The sequence below is a fragment of the Coregonus lavaretus genome (genome assembly GCF_964263955.1).
Source record: "Coregonus lavaretus genome assembly, chromosome: 27".
NCBI lineage: Eukaryota > Metazoa > Chordata > Actinopteri > Salmoniformes > Salmonidae > Coregonus > Coregonus lavaretus.
The window spans coordinates 16805726-16822415 of NC_140014.1; the positions used below are offsets into that span (position 1 = coordinate 16805726).

At 39.8% G+C, this 16690-nt stretch overlaps 1 protein-coding gene across 1 annotated transcript; it reads right to left on the minus strand.

Moving 5' to 3' along the window:
- Positions 1–224: 224 nt before the first annotated feature.
- LOC311102611 (paired box protein Pax-1-like) lies at positions 225–5301 on the minus strand (the record flags this gene model as incomplete). Its single annotated transcript, XM_084143979.1, has 5 exons — positions 225–319; positions 1579–1786; positions 2106–2239; positions 3224–3850; positions 5295–5301. 5 exons carry the CDS (start codon positions 5299–5301, stop codon positions 225–227), a joined length of 1071 nt encoding a protein of 356 aa, XP_084000105.1.
- Between the last annotated feature and the right edge of the window lie 11389 nt (positions 5302–16690).

The following is a 16690-nucleotide window of genomic DNA, read 5'->3' on the forward strand; positions in this document are numbered from 1 at the left end:
GACCGACTGTAGGTCATCTATGGTTGGATACATTTGTATGCATATACGTTAGGCTATAAGGGCCCATTCAATATTTAACACTTAGGCAACAAATCATAAATAGTGCTTCCACTTACTGTTTGAATTCTTGAAATGCATTCAATTAGGTAAGGCAGGGTCTGCAGCTCGTTACCTAGGCCTATTGTGAGTTCTGAGTCCTCGGTTTGGGGCACGAGCTCCCTGGCTTACGAGGACGAGGTAGGGAGATTGAGTCCGTGTACACTGCTCAACGCCTCGTGCTGCTGCTGCTTGCTTAGTGGACTGGTGGGCTTTCTGTCTCCTGCAGAACACAAACAGGAGACGTTTGTATAGCACACAAGCACACATTACTCTTTACTTCAGCAAAACACAGAAAGAATGGCAATATTTATACAAATATATATATATATATTCTCTTAGGCCTATAGCCTACAGTCCTGAAAGTAAGACTACACCATGCATGCAACATTTAAATACAAAATAGGTTAATAATAATAATAATAATAATAATAATAATAATAATAATAATAATATTAATAATAGTCAATGTTAGGCTATAAGGCTATTCATTTGACACCATATTTAAATTATCCATACATTATTTGACGCAATTATTATTTTCCTTTTTTAAACGTCACATGCCATTTAAATTTTAGGCCTACACTTTTCATGAACTTACTGACAACATTTATCGCAAGCTGCAATATAACGTTCAAATTCCGTCTTCTCGGGTTCACATCTCATTCATCCTCGAATCTATCCATGCATAGGCATAATTTTCGTCAACGCCATATCATCTGTAAATGTAGGTTAATAACAAACTTTTTAGAACACCTTTTTTTACTTTATCATTTAGTTTGAAATTAAAATATAAATACCAAAAGAAAACGTTTTAATCGAAGCATGGCTAGAATACCTGTATAAGGGCGGAGATCATTCAGCCGAGATCACTTGGTTCAAGCACCTATTTAGGCCTATCTCAGCCTAAAATAGTTCGTATTTATCTGACATCGACATATATTCACTATAGGTCCACGCCATTAAGGCAAGCTACATCAACATTTTAGGCTGCTACAATTTCGAGACCACTTGCAAATGAAGGCCTACATTGCTTTTGCACTAATACCCTAGATTTGTGTCCCCCATTATTCGTACTCCATGATAATTATTGTGGGGCTTGACAGTAACATAATTTAATTTCCACAATTTAACAACTGCTGCTAGATTAATGGTAGCCTAATAAGTGTGTGTGTGTGTGTGTGTGTGTGTGTGTGTGTGTGTGTGTGTGTGTGTGTGTGTGTGTGTGTGTGTGTGTGTGTGTGTGTGTGTGTGTGTGTGTTGTGTGAATAGGCTATATAAAGACATTTAAAATAAGACAATATTAACATAATTTGTATTTTACACCCTGTCATTTAATTTAAATTAACGATTTATTTTTTCTGTAGATTAAGGAAAATTGAAGGGAAACGAGTCAGCTGCCAGTGATGTTCAAATTACGCTAAAATTACGTTATCGCAGTTTTGATCAGAATGGAACACTATCAAACAGTTTCTTGCCTACCTTCTCGCGATGGATGTTTGAACGCCATTGAAGAGTGTATGTCTCCTGCGTGCATCGTCATGCCGCTGCTTGGGAGGGACAAACTCGAGTTCTGGGACTGCCAGTGGTGTCCAGGGGTCACATAGCTACCTGGCCCACTATAAACGCTGTACTGGTTTGAAGATGAGTAGGCACACGCTGGCACATAACTGGATAATGTTGATGAAGGCTGCAAGAAAATACACACAAACACAGAATATGTCAGATTTAGGTTTCCCAGAACGAAAACATTTGCACATCTATGACATAGCCTAAGTGTGTAGGCCTGTATATCCATTCAACCCAATTTATATTAATCTGCTTTAAAAAATGCTGGAGCAAATGTTGCAATTTTGGGGGGAAAATTGAAACAACTTGAGAATAACAATCTGTTATTAAACAGATTAATTCCTTTCAATACACACTGTATTACACTTAGAGCCCAGTCTCTCTGTAGATACAGGCCGCAGCTAGTCTTCTGCATTCATAGGAGTCCTTGTTGTTTTTACCTGTGCATATTTTATGTCCGCATCAATGGCTGATTTGTCAATTCCGTTCACTGTATGAGCAGAGGGAAACGTCGCTCTGTTGACACTACTCCAGTCCTCCATTTTCTGTGGATATCCCTCTGCTCCAGCAATAGCTGATTAGGAAACAGCAAATTGCACTTTTAATATCAGATTATTGGGGGGAAACTGTCCAAATGTCTCTGATCTATTGTTGATCAGATAGGCCTATTCATAACCAGGCCTATCAAATAATCCAATATAAACACAGTAGCCTAGCCTTAGGGACGCTAAAATATTAAATGGGATCTAAATGACATTTTCCACTTAATATTGCACATTATATCGGCAATATTTCTTAAAATGCTATCAAAACAATACGTTTTAAAGAGAGGAATAGTGTGCCAAATTGTGCGTATCCAATCAAGGCCTGTTGTTTTTGTTTCTGAATCCAGAACTTTATATAGCCTAGGGTTCGTCAGTAATCTATAGGAAAGGGGAGAAATGCAACGAGGCTATCACACGTTTATATCAAGTATAAATTGTCAATGCCACATAGAATGATCGATTATTATATCGCATCGTTCTAAAAGCATGTGCCACAATTATGCCCTTTCAAAATTGGCTACATGCTAGGCTACTTGCTAACTTAATTAGTTTATTTGATGGCAGAGCTGCAGCCATGCCATGGCTAACAATCCATCTGGGGCCTAGAGGCAACACATCACTAAGAACATGACAAGTAGGACCTTATATTGACCTTAGGTCCCACGGGGAACGAGGAGGCTTTAACAAGTATCCTTGTCTAAGCAAGGTGTTTGCCTACAGGCACGAGTGAGTAGGCCTACAGAGTAAGTTGTTTTCCTTGTGAGGCACCAAACCCAGGCCTAAAAAGGTGTATAGGGCAAATTTCCACCCTGATGAACTAACGTCAAAACTGGATGTATAGATCATTCATCATGGAATGAGTTATGAACTGAACAGCACGTCAAATAGCTTGAACCAGTGACCCCAAATGTACTTGGACAATTATTGGAAAATGGGTTATAACTGGGTGTGCATGGTGCCATATAGATCAACACGCAATCATTTGTCTGGAAAATTGATTCAATATTACACACCTTGATGATCCATGAAGGCCCTGATACCCAGAATGTTGGTGACAGTGTGCGCTGACGGCCAGGCTCTTGATATGCTTACATGCCCGGCCGTCACGGGTACTCCGGGACCGCTGCCCATTTTGCCATTGGGTGACATAGCGTTGGGGTATGAATAGGGGTATATGTGGTTGTAAGAGAGGCCGGCCTGTGTGGGGGCTTGCTTGCTGCTCTCATACTGGTTCGGCTGGGAAAGATTTCCAATCTTGTTCCGTAAAATCCGGCTGATGGAGCTTACTGAGGGCACGTTGTATTTGTCACAAACTCCGTCAGCGAGAAGCCTGTCCCGGATCTCCCAGGCAAAGATCCCCGGGTCACCTAGTTTGTAATCCCTTATGTTCTTCACCACATTCGGTGTGGTAACGCGTGGTTTGCTCCCCCCGATGGCACCGGGTAAAATGGAACCCGTTTCATTGTATCGTGCTAGTATCTTGCTCACACAGCCGTGGGAGACGCGAAGTTGCCTACTGATATCGCAGGGTCTGATCCCGAGCTGGGCCAACTCCACTATCCGTAGTCGTATGGCGTTGGGCAGGGGTCGTCCATTAACGAATACACCACCCAACTGATTCACCTCGCCATAGGTTTGCTCTGCAGGGAATGAATATACATGGACATATTCAACTATCATGAAAAGCAGACAAAACTATTTTCATGCTCTCCATACACACAGTAAATTTAACCGTGGACAATGAGTGCTAATGCAAGTTGTTATTACTATTCACATCAGGAAGCTACATTTAACTTACCCTGGATCTTAGTGACACTTTTGACACTTTTTAAGTTTTATGTCAATTAATTTCATGACCTTTACATTAACTATCCATTTAATCAACCATTGAAATGAACTCCCAGATTATGAATAGTTTACATTGGCATATCGGAAAAGATCACATGCCTGTCGTGTAAACTATCTTTCCATTCGTTCTGGAAAGGGATGTGTCTGTCCACTTTATCTACATCCCGAAATCAACTTTATGGTTATTTCTGGCGTTATGCAGGCGTGTTAAGCACGGTTATGCTTCCATAAGCTTTCTTTCACTGAAGCGTGCAGATGTTAACGCAAGCTTACCCATTTGCCTGTGGTTCGAGATGCTTTGAAATAGTTGCCCCTCAATGGCTGAATGCGGTGGTTCTCCCTTCTGCACGAAGGAAGCAAAAAGTTGAAGAACAAATGAGACTTCTAAAATGTCTCCTCCCGATGTTCTTTTCCTTGTTCTGTCACAGTGCTTTGAGAGAAACTACTTGGTACAATGGCACTGAAGTGATCTTCATCCAATAAAGGCACATTTGAGTTATACCGGAGGCTGAAGTTTGCTGGGATTAATTTGACGCGTCCCTCACGTCAATCTTACCAGTTACGATGGAGCTCTGGTTTGATTTCATTGGCCGTCCTGACTGTGGATAGGCTGCTACACATCAGCACCATCCGGTTCGCTCAATTCAACCTCTGGGTATTTTACATAGGGGGAAGTGACTGAGGGAAAACGTTTATCCAACATCATGCATTGGTAGGCTAAATAGAAAAGATGGAGTGACTATTTAAACCATGGAATGAGGTGAGCTTGTGCTTTTGGATGGACTTCCAATAGGCACTTCCACTAATGTTAATTGTGTTTATAATAGTTTATGAGTGACACTTGGCAACATAGCATGCAGTGTAGCCTATATATTTTGATCAGAGCACAATTAGAATCTTATCCACCCAAAAAGTTGTTAGTTCTGACAACATGTATCAGTTGAATACGTTTCCTTATTTCTCCATTAAACAATCTGTGAACCTAAGAACTCTTTAGGTCAAGATCAGAGATCACTTACACATATTCTGTTATAAACCTGCTAAAGATGTGGACAAAATGTATTAGCACAGGTATAGGCTCATGCGTAAAGTGCAATTGCAAAGAATATTGTGATGGGATACACATTATATATTTCTATGACGTTTGATTTACAAACACATTTACTAAGTCTTGTTTATTTTTTTCATTAAAACATAATATTTCAGAATTGTTTCACTCCATCCACATTTTCATACCGTCCATTTTCGTACACTGTCAATTCCCCCAACATTTGCCAACTCCATTTTGATTTGAATCAACGTATTTTCATTCTAATGCCTATTATTCTATTACTATTGTCTCTAATATATTTTCCAGTATGCTTTACAATGCCTCCATATGTTTACATTTGTTTGTTTTTTGGTGCATTGTGGGCACAAACTCACACCTGCGAACTGAGCTGAAGCGCATATTATGATCCGCGCGCCATGAGAGGCCAGACCGAGCAGACCATGGGCTAATAGAATAGTGTCACATGAAGTTTCGATTACAACCCAGACCAAGGGACTCACTAACTGGTAAGGCCTTTTTTTACACGTCCATCCTTAGCATCAGACATGCTATAGGACTCATGTAATCGATACCTTTGTGGCTTGTAATGCTCCCAGACTATAGGGTATTGACTGAATTCCAGAGGCTAGCATTATCACAGCATGTTCTCTGTGTTTCCTGTGGAAGTTAAGAAAGTATCGTTTATAAGCTTGCAAAATGTCAGCAGTAAAAGTTAACAGTCGTCCCAACCGTAACAAGGTGCAGTGTCACTATCCCCTCTCTCTTGGCCAGTTCACTACAGGTCTTAAAGGGATCGAGACACATGGAAAACATCAGGTTGGGTCACCACAGCAACCTTGGATGGAGGCGAAATAAGAGGAGAGGTCGATCGCTCATTATGGTACAGTTACAGTGAAGGCACAGTTAGTGTGATAATGTTGCTCACTGCTCTCCAGGTTGTCTGCTAGGAATAGGAAAACAAACATAATGCATACAATGCAAAATTGACCGTTTCTCAATTAAATTAGCATCATTTCTTGACTATCTTGATGAAGTGATATGCTACAGAACTACATTAGGTCTATCTGTTTTGTTTAGTTTATTGACAGAATTCTGTGGAATTCTGTTAAAAAATTTTTTCTAAATCTCCAGGACTGCCCAACAGAAACCAAGTTTCCCTCATCTGGAAAGAATAGGAATTACACCTTAGATGCAAGCTCATCTAGTTTTAACAGATTCCAACATACTGCACACGACTGTGCAGATTATTTGGCTAACGAGGACACTCTGGAACACAAACATGTCGTGATGTGTCAGGTATAAATGCATGTTTCAAATATATTTTTCAAAATCGTTTTTGACAAGAAAGACAACGTGAAATAGTTTAAGTTTAAAAACTATCTGTATTAGACTATATTGCGAGTCAATTTTAGGACGGTATTACTGGTAGGCCTATCTGGTGAGCTGATTCAGCCGCTTAGTAAGCCTACAGGGCAAATTACAAATCAATGGGTCGACTTTTATCAATAACCAAATGACAAAGTATATTTATTTTCATTCAAGTTTTGTATTGTGTCTTTATGAAAGCATGTCTGAGAAGATAATCGGTTAATCGTCTGCACTTTGACGCTGAAGATATCAAAACAGTTATGTTGTTAAGAAGCAATATTGTATAATGTCAACAAGCTAATTAAACTTTTATCCACAGGTTTTTAAAATGTATTTCCATATAAGCAAATCATTATTTATTACTATTAGCACCGTTAGATATTTGGTCAAGTAGGTTTACATTGACAATTTAAAATAAATTATTCTTCCTTTTTTTCTGGAAAATTCAGAAACATTGCAAAATGTATAGTGTGATTATAAGCAATAGGCTACATGGACGTTTAATATCATGTGATTTACATTTGATTATTTCTATAGCCTATAATTACTTGAACATTTCCGAGTTTGTGCTTTTGTCAATCTCTGTAGAGAAAGGTATATGCTAAACTAATCTTCAAAATTGTTGCCTATTTCCGTACTAGATAAATAAGCACCAATGATCAATTGAAAATGATAATAATGACTTTTATAAAGGGACTGGGGAATAATATTATTTTAGGCTATACGATTGTATCAGTAAAATGTAGTAACAGATACACTTTATACGCCTATACTCGTTAACCTATTGCACAATAGTTTTAACACTTTCAATATTGCATTATGCACATAAAGGCCCTCAAAATTGACTGAAGTCTTCGTAGGTCTATGGAGTCTTTTTTGGTGCATTTTCCTGATAAAAAGCGCCTAAATACATGTTTGGGAGAAGAATTAGCTGCTGGTAAAGTGGGAAGGTTGTGTTCAAGTGTGGCCCTGCAAAAGTCACGTGACAAAACCAAACAAAGCGTTAATGAATTTCCCTAAATGCCCGTTGTGAAACGATGAACATTTGCATGAATTAAATGTAGTTTTTGTAACGGTTGAACGTCCAGTAGCCCTCAAACACGGGAGCCTGGCCATTGAAATAAAACGAACAGACTTGAAATAGAGTACATTTGAGATAATGAATCAGGCCAAAACATCACTTGTCTCTCATGTTTGATTTCCAGGAAGAGTTAGATGTGTCTCAGTCCAATCTGTATGCATCATTTCAATCATTAATGACTGGCATCACTCCAACAAAAATATGAGCTGACACCAAAAAGTTATGTTTTTCCATTGCTAGTTTGAACGAATAGTTTCTCAAAAGTTGGTGTTTCTGTATGGGCTATATCCTCCTCTCGAGCGCCTCAAACCAGGACATTCTCCAGTTGTGGTGGCGGCTGGAGAAAGGCCAGTGTGCGCGCGGGCCTGGGTCCCTACAGGTGTCCACCTCTCGTCTCATGTCACCTCTGTGGTTACAACCCATGACGCAGGAGGCTGGTGTGCGCTTATTTCAGTTTGGCACACACATCATCACCGCATCACTGGATGTGTTGCCAGGAAGCTCTCGTGTAGGGCCTATGGGTAGTGTTCTCAATGCCTTATGCATTAAACGTAGTGCACACGTAAGGCTTATAAGGATGTATAGCTGAAGCGGAGCTCATTCAATTTGTTTAGGTCCAGCATCACACGTTATCCATCCAGCCGCGACCTTTGTAACCTCAGTTGCGTCTTGTGAACACTGCAGGCTAATTAAATTTCACACGTTACTGTAGGTATTCACCATCGTCTAGCCTTGTATTAGGCTTTAGCTCTTACGGTAGGCCAGTATTTAACTACTTAGGCCTATTCTCGCTGACAGCCCATATTCTGCTCAATAGATAAGCCTATGCGTAATAACCGATAATGCGTTGTTGTTTTACTGATCACTCCCCTCCACGGTTTACTACTAAATACAAATACATGGCGATGCTCCAACAATCCTGAATAAACCCGTCTGATTTCGCTATTTTATTTTTGTTCAGTTTTCGATTTTGCATGAAATTTCCATTTTGCAGCTAGCCCACTTAAATTTGGTTATGTTGTATTTTCGATTATATTTCGTTTAGAAATCCAACCAAAAGTTGCCTATTTCAACGATTGATAATCGAATTAATATTTGGCCACTAAACGAAATAAAACATTTCTAGCCTATGCTTTACTGTCAACATATGCCTCATCTCCCCCCATGAATTGATACATTGTTTTTAAATGTTTATTGATAGTTTTCAATGATAGAGAGATGCAAACAAATTTGGGTAGATATCCTTTGTATTTGTCTCCATCCACGTCGCTTGTTTTAACTTGTATTTGAACACCGTTGAAAATTGCAGGTGCACAGACCCAGTCCTTCAGTATTGATTGATCTTGGTTTCAAGCGACGTTAACGATGTCTCTCTTCAAGTGTGCATGATCATATCCGTGAATGAAGGTCTTCGTATATGTCTGGTTTTCATATAGCGTAGGCTAGCTCATACGTTCATTAAATGACTTTTTCTTTGGGCTTCAGTGAAATTACTGGCCCCTATTCCCAGTGGATTAGAGGGAACATATGGAAATCGACTGTTTAATAATGAATTGCAAATCCCCACAAATTAATTTACTATAGCTTATCGGGCATTTTTACTTAGCAAAATTATATATTAGCCTAATACCAATTTCTCCATTGCATTGTGCCTTTTTGAAATTGACATTTTATTTATTGATGTGTGTGTGTGTGTGTGTTTGTGTGCGTGTGTGTGTGCGTGGCCTGGAGGCACGTGAGTGAGTAAGTGTGTGTGTGATATTTATATCAATGATGTTTTTTATATCATAGGATGCTCGATTTCAATAAACTGTTAATAACATGATACACATTTTGAACTTTTTCGTATGAAGGCAATTGGCCTTCAGACGTTGAAAAGGCAGATGTTTACGGTATACAGTATTTTCTATTAGATATGGTTTCAAATGGCCTTTTTATACTGGATGGGCCATGGTGTTTTATTGAAGACCTGTTGTTCCTCCGGTTTTGATTGAGTGTTTGTGAGTTTTGTGATCTCATACCTCCGTATGGAAATTGTTAGACAGGGTCCACACTGCCTGCATCTAGCACACTAGGATCAACATGGGCCAGAGAGTATAAAACTGGGTGTACTAAAATACAATTCAGGTCATTTCGATAAGCCCACAAGTATTCTGTTTGGAATCGGCCCTGAGAGCAAGGTATCCTGTGCATGGATCACATCAATAAAGGATCTCTGTTGCCTATCTGTGCAATTTAGATACTCCTCCCATGCCCTTATCTCCTCTTTAGCTTGAATCTGCATGGGACCTATATGAACCTATATGGTTCATGAGTATGACTATATTCATAGATACACATAATAATCATACTATTTTATTTCTTTTATTCCATCTTTTAAAAAATCCATACAATTTTAGGCTGTCTTTATGATTGGGGAAAAACCACGTCCTCCCCCTGTCAGGTTTTGAGTAAGCACTGTAATGCACAGTGGGCCCTCATCCTCTCACAGTGTTTGCCTGTCCGCCTTTCCCCTCATATCTGATCCAGAAGTGATGTGTAGTTTCCCTTGTGCTGCTAACGCTGGTGGGTGCAGACCTATTAGAGAAGGGTTGGAAGGCAGGGAGCAGCACAGTGATTTTATGGCCCAGAGACCCACTCTCGGCTGCAGTACATGCCTAATGAGAGTGTGCAGAGCCATGTGAGACATGCCAGCTTTTATCAGGTTGGGTAATTGCTTGGGACCTTTTCGAAACGCGTCCCGTGTGCAGAGGGGAGTCTAATTGTTACATGGGGAGGGAGCCTTGTCTAGCCGTGTACGAATATGCGTCCCTTTTGATTTCCAGGCTGTATGTGCAGCAATCCAAAACCCACTCTGGCAAAGAAATTCGATTTGTACAGTACTGTAGTCCTCCATCTCAGAAACACAGCTTTTATACAGAGAGAAAAAACATATTTTGCCAAAAAAAAATCCATCCTCACAATGTGGCACAGCTGGGCTTGCAATTGAACTCAATTGGATTTCATCTGTTAAATGTGTATTATCTGCACTGTGGCGTGTAAAACGAGAATGAATGGCTGTGGACTAAAATGGATCCACTTCATGTTGTATTTCCTTTACTGGAAATACTGGACATTGTTGGCAGAGATGATCATGGCTGGTAAGTGCTGGATATTTGTGTGTGTGTGTGTGTGTGTGTGTGTGTGTGTGTGTGTGTGCGGTATGTGTTTGTGAGTGTGTGTCCTACGGCACCAAGAAGAGACCAGCTATCGAACCTAATAGTGGACCACCTTGAGGTATCCCTATGGCACTCACCACACAAGCATAGCTCAGTGAACTATACAGTGCATCCTCTAACAAGCTTGCTCTTCATGGTTCATTGTTTATATTCTATAGTGTTGGCTGCACTTGAAATCCATAACAGTGTTGCTAAATATTGGGGACATATCTGGCTTTCATTAAGCATGGAAATATATCAAGGAAAATATCAAATAGGTATTTATTTATTTATTGTGCTGCGATCCAATAAAATGTTGTCAGAAAATATGAACAGGGTGATTGTTAACATTCCCAGTGTGATCTCTGTCTTTTTAGACTTGTTGGCCTTCCTCACTGAGAATGTGTGTAATCCGTTGCGTTTCAGTGTCAGAGATAGGCTACCCTGTCATTTGAACTTCCCCATACACTACTCTCATGTACCCATCAGCGAGGCATATATGGTAAACACAACCGTAAAACAGCTATTTTGATTATTCACAGATAGTTGAGTCCCACAATGCATCTCCTCTTTGATAAATGAAGGCTTTTCTGTAATACATGTAAGAAGAGGCATATCTAGAGAGAATGGAACTGGTGTCCTCTATAAAGATAAAAACACAATAATCAGTGACCACAAATTGAATTAGTTCACATCTAAATATTATATCTGAGGATCTGAGGATCTCTGAGGATCACACGTCAAACTCCAAAGAAGGCTAATGGCTCATGTTTGGCCTACTTGGATCTCGTCCCATGATATGGAATAATTCTGGATTACATACTGTAGATGTAGTATTGTATTGACTTATACAATGAGACACGCCTGTTGTAACATCTGACGTAGGGGTTAATCAAGATAAAGATACATGATACTCTCTCAAACCCCATCTAGCATGAAGCTAATTAGCAATAACGGAATGCAATAACTGCATAGACATGTTGTAGTGTAATGAATCACACAGATACAGTGTCTATGAATGCAATGGCTGAGGGTTGATGGTCAGCTTGTTGAACAGGTAGTGTGTTTTTTTTACTAATAATGTGATTGAAGATAATCACAATGTTAGCCCTTTTTGTATTTCTCCTGATTATTAGATTACTACCTGGACAGAACGCATTCCGAATACTACCTCTACTAGAACTGCCTCTACATACAAGATAGACAAGATGAGACCAGAGCATTGGCAATCAGAAGATGATGACAGACTCCAAACATATAAACTGATGTAGTTCCATGGGTTTGTGTTGGTATGGGAATTCATTAGAAACACTCAATATGAAGTCATCACATACTTATGTATTCCTTTAATAATATTTTGGCTTTGTGTGATTCTGTGACTAAATATATTCTGTATTCTTGATTAAGTCTTCTAATAAAGATTTATTTAGCTACATCTGTGTGATGTTTATAAGGCATGTTAACTAGATATTAATCCTAATTGGTTAGATGCAATTGTTTTAATTGACATGATAATGTTTGCGTATGACGTTGGAGAGCCTTCTTGGGTATTTGTGTTGTAATGTTTCAACTATAGGTCTTATAATATGTGACGCTGTTGGCATTCCATTGTTGGTAGTTGGCAGTGTGGCATGGCCGGGTTTGAGTGGTGTTCACACAGTCTGCCATCAATTAACTGGAACACTTTAAACTCCAAAGAAGGCTAATGGCTCATGTTTGGCCTACTTGGATCTCGTCCCATGATATGGAACAATTCTGGATTACATACTGTAGATGTAGTATTGTATTGACTTATTTTTCTTTATAAATACATTACACCTTATAGTATACTACAGACTGTTCTCTATGCTACTGCATGGCAAGCGATACGGTTTATTATCTATCTATCCTAATGCCTAGACACTTTATCGCTACCAATTTGTACATAAAGTGCATTCAAAAAGTATTCAGACCCCTTTACCTTTTCCACATTTTGTTACGTTACTCTAAAACGGATTAAATAGTTTTTTTCCACTCATCAATCTACACACCATACCCCATCATGACAAAGCAAAAACAGATTTTTAGAAATATCACATTTACATAAGTATTCAGACCCTTTACTCAGTACTTTGTTGAAGCACCTTTGGCAGCGCTTACAGCCTCGAGTCTTCTTGGGTATGACGCTACAAGCTTGGCACACCTGTATTTGGGGATTTTCTCCCATTTTTCTCTGCAGATCCTCTCAAGCTCTGTCAGGTTGGATGGGGAATGTCGCTGCACAGCTCTTTTCAGGTCTCTCCAGAGATGTTTGATCGGGTTCAAGCCCGGGCTCTGGCTGGGCCACTCAACGACATTCAAAGACTTGTCCCAAAGCCACTCCTGCGTTGTCTTGGCTTTGTGCTTAGGGTCATTGTCCTGTTGGAAGGTGAACCTTCACCCCAGTTTGAGGTCCTGAGCGCTCTGGAGCAGGTTTTCATCAAGGATCTCTCTGTACTTGGCTCCGTTCGTCTTTTCCTCGATCCTGACTAGTCTCCCAGTCCGTGCCACTGAAAAACATCTCCACAGCATGATGCTGCCACCACCATGCTTCATCGTAGGGATGGTGCTAGGTTTCCTCCAGACGTGACGCTTGACATTCAGGCCAAAGACTTCAATCTTGGTTTCATTAGACCAGAGAATCTTGTAGAGTCTGGCCACTCTACCATAATGGCCTGATTGGTGGAGTGCTGCAGAGATGGTTGTCCTTCTGGAAGGTTCTCCCATCTCCACAGAGGAACTCTGGAGCTCTGTCAGAGTGACCATCGGGTTCTTGGTCACCTCCCTGACCATGGCCCTTCTCCCCCCGATTGCTCAGTTTGGCCGGGAAGCCAGCTCTAGGTAGAGTCTTGGTGGTTCCAAACTTCTTCCATTTAAGCCAGTTTGCGCTGTTCTGTGAAGGGAGTAGTACACAGCATTGTACGAGATCTTCAGTTTCTTGGCAATTTCTCACATGGAATAGCCTTCATTTCTCAGAACAAGAATAGACTGACGAGTTTCAGAAGAAAGTTATTTGTTTCTGGTCATTTTGATCCTGTAATCGAACCCACAACTGCTGATGCTCCAGATACTCAACTAGTCTCAAGAAGGCCAGTTTTATTGCTTCTTTAATCAGCACAACAGTTTTCAGCTGTGCTAACATAATTGCAAAATGGTTTTCTAATGATCAATTAGCCTTTTAAAATGATAAACTTGGATTAGCAAACACAACGTGCCATTGGAACACAGGACTGATGGTTGCTGATAATGGGCCTCTGTACGCAATGTAGATATTCCATTAAAAATCAGCCGTTTCCAGCTACAATATCCATTTACAACATTAACAATGTCTACACTGTATTTCTGATCAATTTGATGTTATTTTAATGGACAAAAAATGTACTTTTCTTTCGAAAACAAGGACATTTCTAAGTGACCCCAAACTTTTGAACTGTAGTGTACCTCGCTTACCTCGCACCCCTGCACATCTTCTCTATACTGGTAGGTACCCCGTGTATATAGCCAAGTTATCGTTAGTCATTATGTATTTATTCCTTGTGTTATTCTTCTATTTTTATATTCTTTCAATTTTTTTCTCTCTGCATTGTAAGTAAGCATTTCTCAGTTTACACCTTTTCTTTACGAAGCATGTGACAAATAAAATGTAATTTGTAGTATTGAAAAATTCGATAAGGACAAACGTTATTGCCCCCAGAGTTGTATAGTAAGGACATTTTCTTTTTAATTCATTGCACTCTTCCTCTGATGTTTTCATGTCATGTATTTTCCAGTATAATTTTACACAGCACGTATGCTGAGCACAGGCTTGAAGGGACAGAAGCTTTGAAGTCATGCCCACCTGTTTAATAACCTGCAACAATCATGGGTTGTGCTTTTTGAGAGCAACTCAGAGCATGGAGAATCCCCATTGAGCAGTACCCCTCAGATGTATACATTCAGAATATGTGTATGTGTAGTATTGTTTTTTCACCTCTGTTAGGGTTAGTGTGTGCTGTCCCTGTACACATAAGAATGCTGTGGCAGGGCCAGCCCAAAAAAGTGTGCTTTGGGACATTCAAGGCCTGCTATCGAGAGGCAGTGTGATATCATTTTCCGCCAAACCAGAAATGAAGGCCATGGACAGACCTTTTCTATGTCAGGGATAGGGGTAGTGTATGTTTTCTGACAGTTGCTCCTTTCAAGATTAATGGGTTTATGAGAACCGTGTGTCTTCCTCCAAAAGCCAAGCTCGAAATCTGTCAGTGTTACCAGCAGCATAATAGTGAAGTCCTGACATTGGAATCCAAAAGACAGAGTGAGTTTTGATGTCACAACAGAGCAGAAAAGTGTCTCTATACTGTGTGTGTGCGTATGTGTGTGTGTTTGTTTTAGAGACTTATGTTTGGTAGCCATCTTGGTTTTGTTATATTAGGGACGGAAAAAGCTAACCACTTTTGTTCCATATGTTGACCTTCGTCTGAAACAACTTTAACAAAAGGGTTGATATCTGATGTAAATGTAATATCTGTAGGGATGGTAAAAACATAGATTCAACACTGTAGGTTCAGCATCTTTTAATTTTTATACCATGCACTCCAAAATGAAAACAGTTGCATAAAACTTCAGGTTTGGTTTAAGTGTGGTTTAAGTTTCTGTAGCTAACTTCTTGTTTACTCTGGAGACGGAAAGAGAAAAGTAATTACAGTTCACGTTAAACGCTGCATATGTCTACTCAATCGTAAATAACCTTAACATTTTAACGCAGATCTTTCATGATACTTTAGCGATAAGGAATGAATCCAGCCCTTAGTTGCTGAGGGTGGATGTGAAATGTAGCGTGATCAGAAGGAAAGGCACTGGCATCCAGGCAGCCTTGTTGTATCTGTGTGGACATCAGTGAACCACTGCCAGACACCCATAAATACGTTCCCTTATTTCTAGCATGGTGTGGATGCCAGTTGGTCCTAGAAGTGGGTTTGTTTTGGGTGTTCTCAGCGTTTTCCCGCCAGCGCCTCACTTCCACGTTTCTCATAAGAGAGCCACTGACTTCCTGAAATGCACATGTATTCATACTGGTAGTCGTCTGTCATTTCAGTGATTTGTTGAAAGCTGCATAAGTTAAGTCCAGTGTCTGTACAAAGGAGACCTGTTTGTCCAGACACACATGGATTAATCAACTAGACATCCCACGTTCACAAAGTGTAGTGTCACATAAATGCAGAATCAACATGAAGTTGAACCTCAACTATGTTCAGTAATCCTAGCTCTGGGTATACAGATCAGTATTGAATGTGGAACCAACTGAATTTTACAGTTAGTTTAGGGTATTTAGATTTCACTACTCATTCTAGAAAATAACATTTAAATAACACTTATTTTAACACTTAAACTTCAATAACACTTGAACAATTGCAGAATCCAAATTAGATTTCATTTCATAGTATTTGAAATACAATGCACACATGATTAATAATGTCCTCCTTTTAACCTTCCAAAATGGGGGACCGTAGCTCACTCATACAAGTGGTGAAATGCCTGACATGTTTGCATAGAGTAGGGACAGACAGGACTGCATCCAAGCCTGGACTTGCTGGCCAAGAAAAAACTCAAACATACACACACACACACACACACACACACACACACACACACACACACACACACACACACACACACACACACACACACACACACACACACACACTGCACACAAGTAGATGGAGGGTGCATACTGCAGAAATCACTACTTTAGTAGCATTACAGATATAGGATCTTAATTTGACCAGTATTCAAAATAATCCTGCAGCAACAGGATTTGAACATATAGTCCATAATGTTGCTTGATTGGTGGTTAGGCTATAAACTGGTCAAATTTTGGCTACATGGAAAGTGCAATGCTGTTAATATAAATGTGTGTTATTGCAGGTTTTCAGTGAAT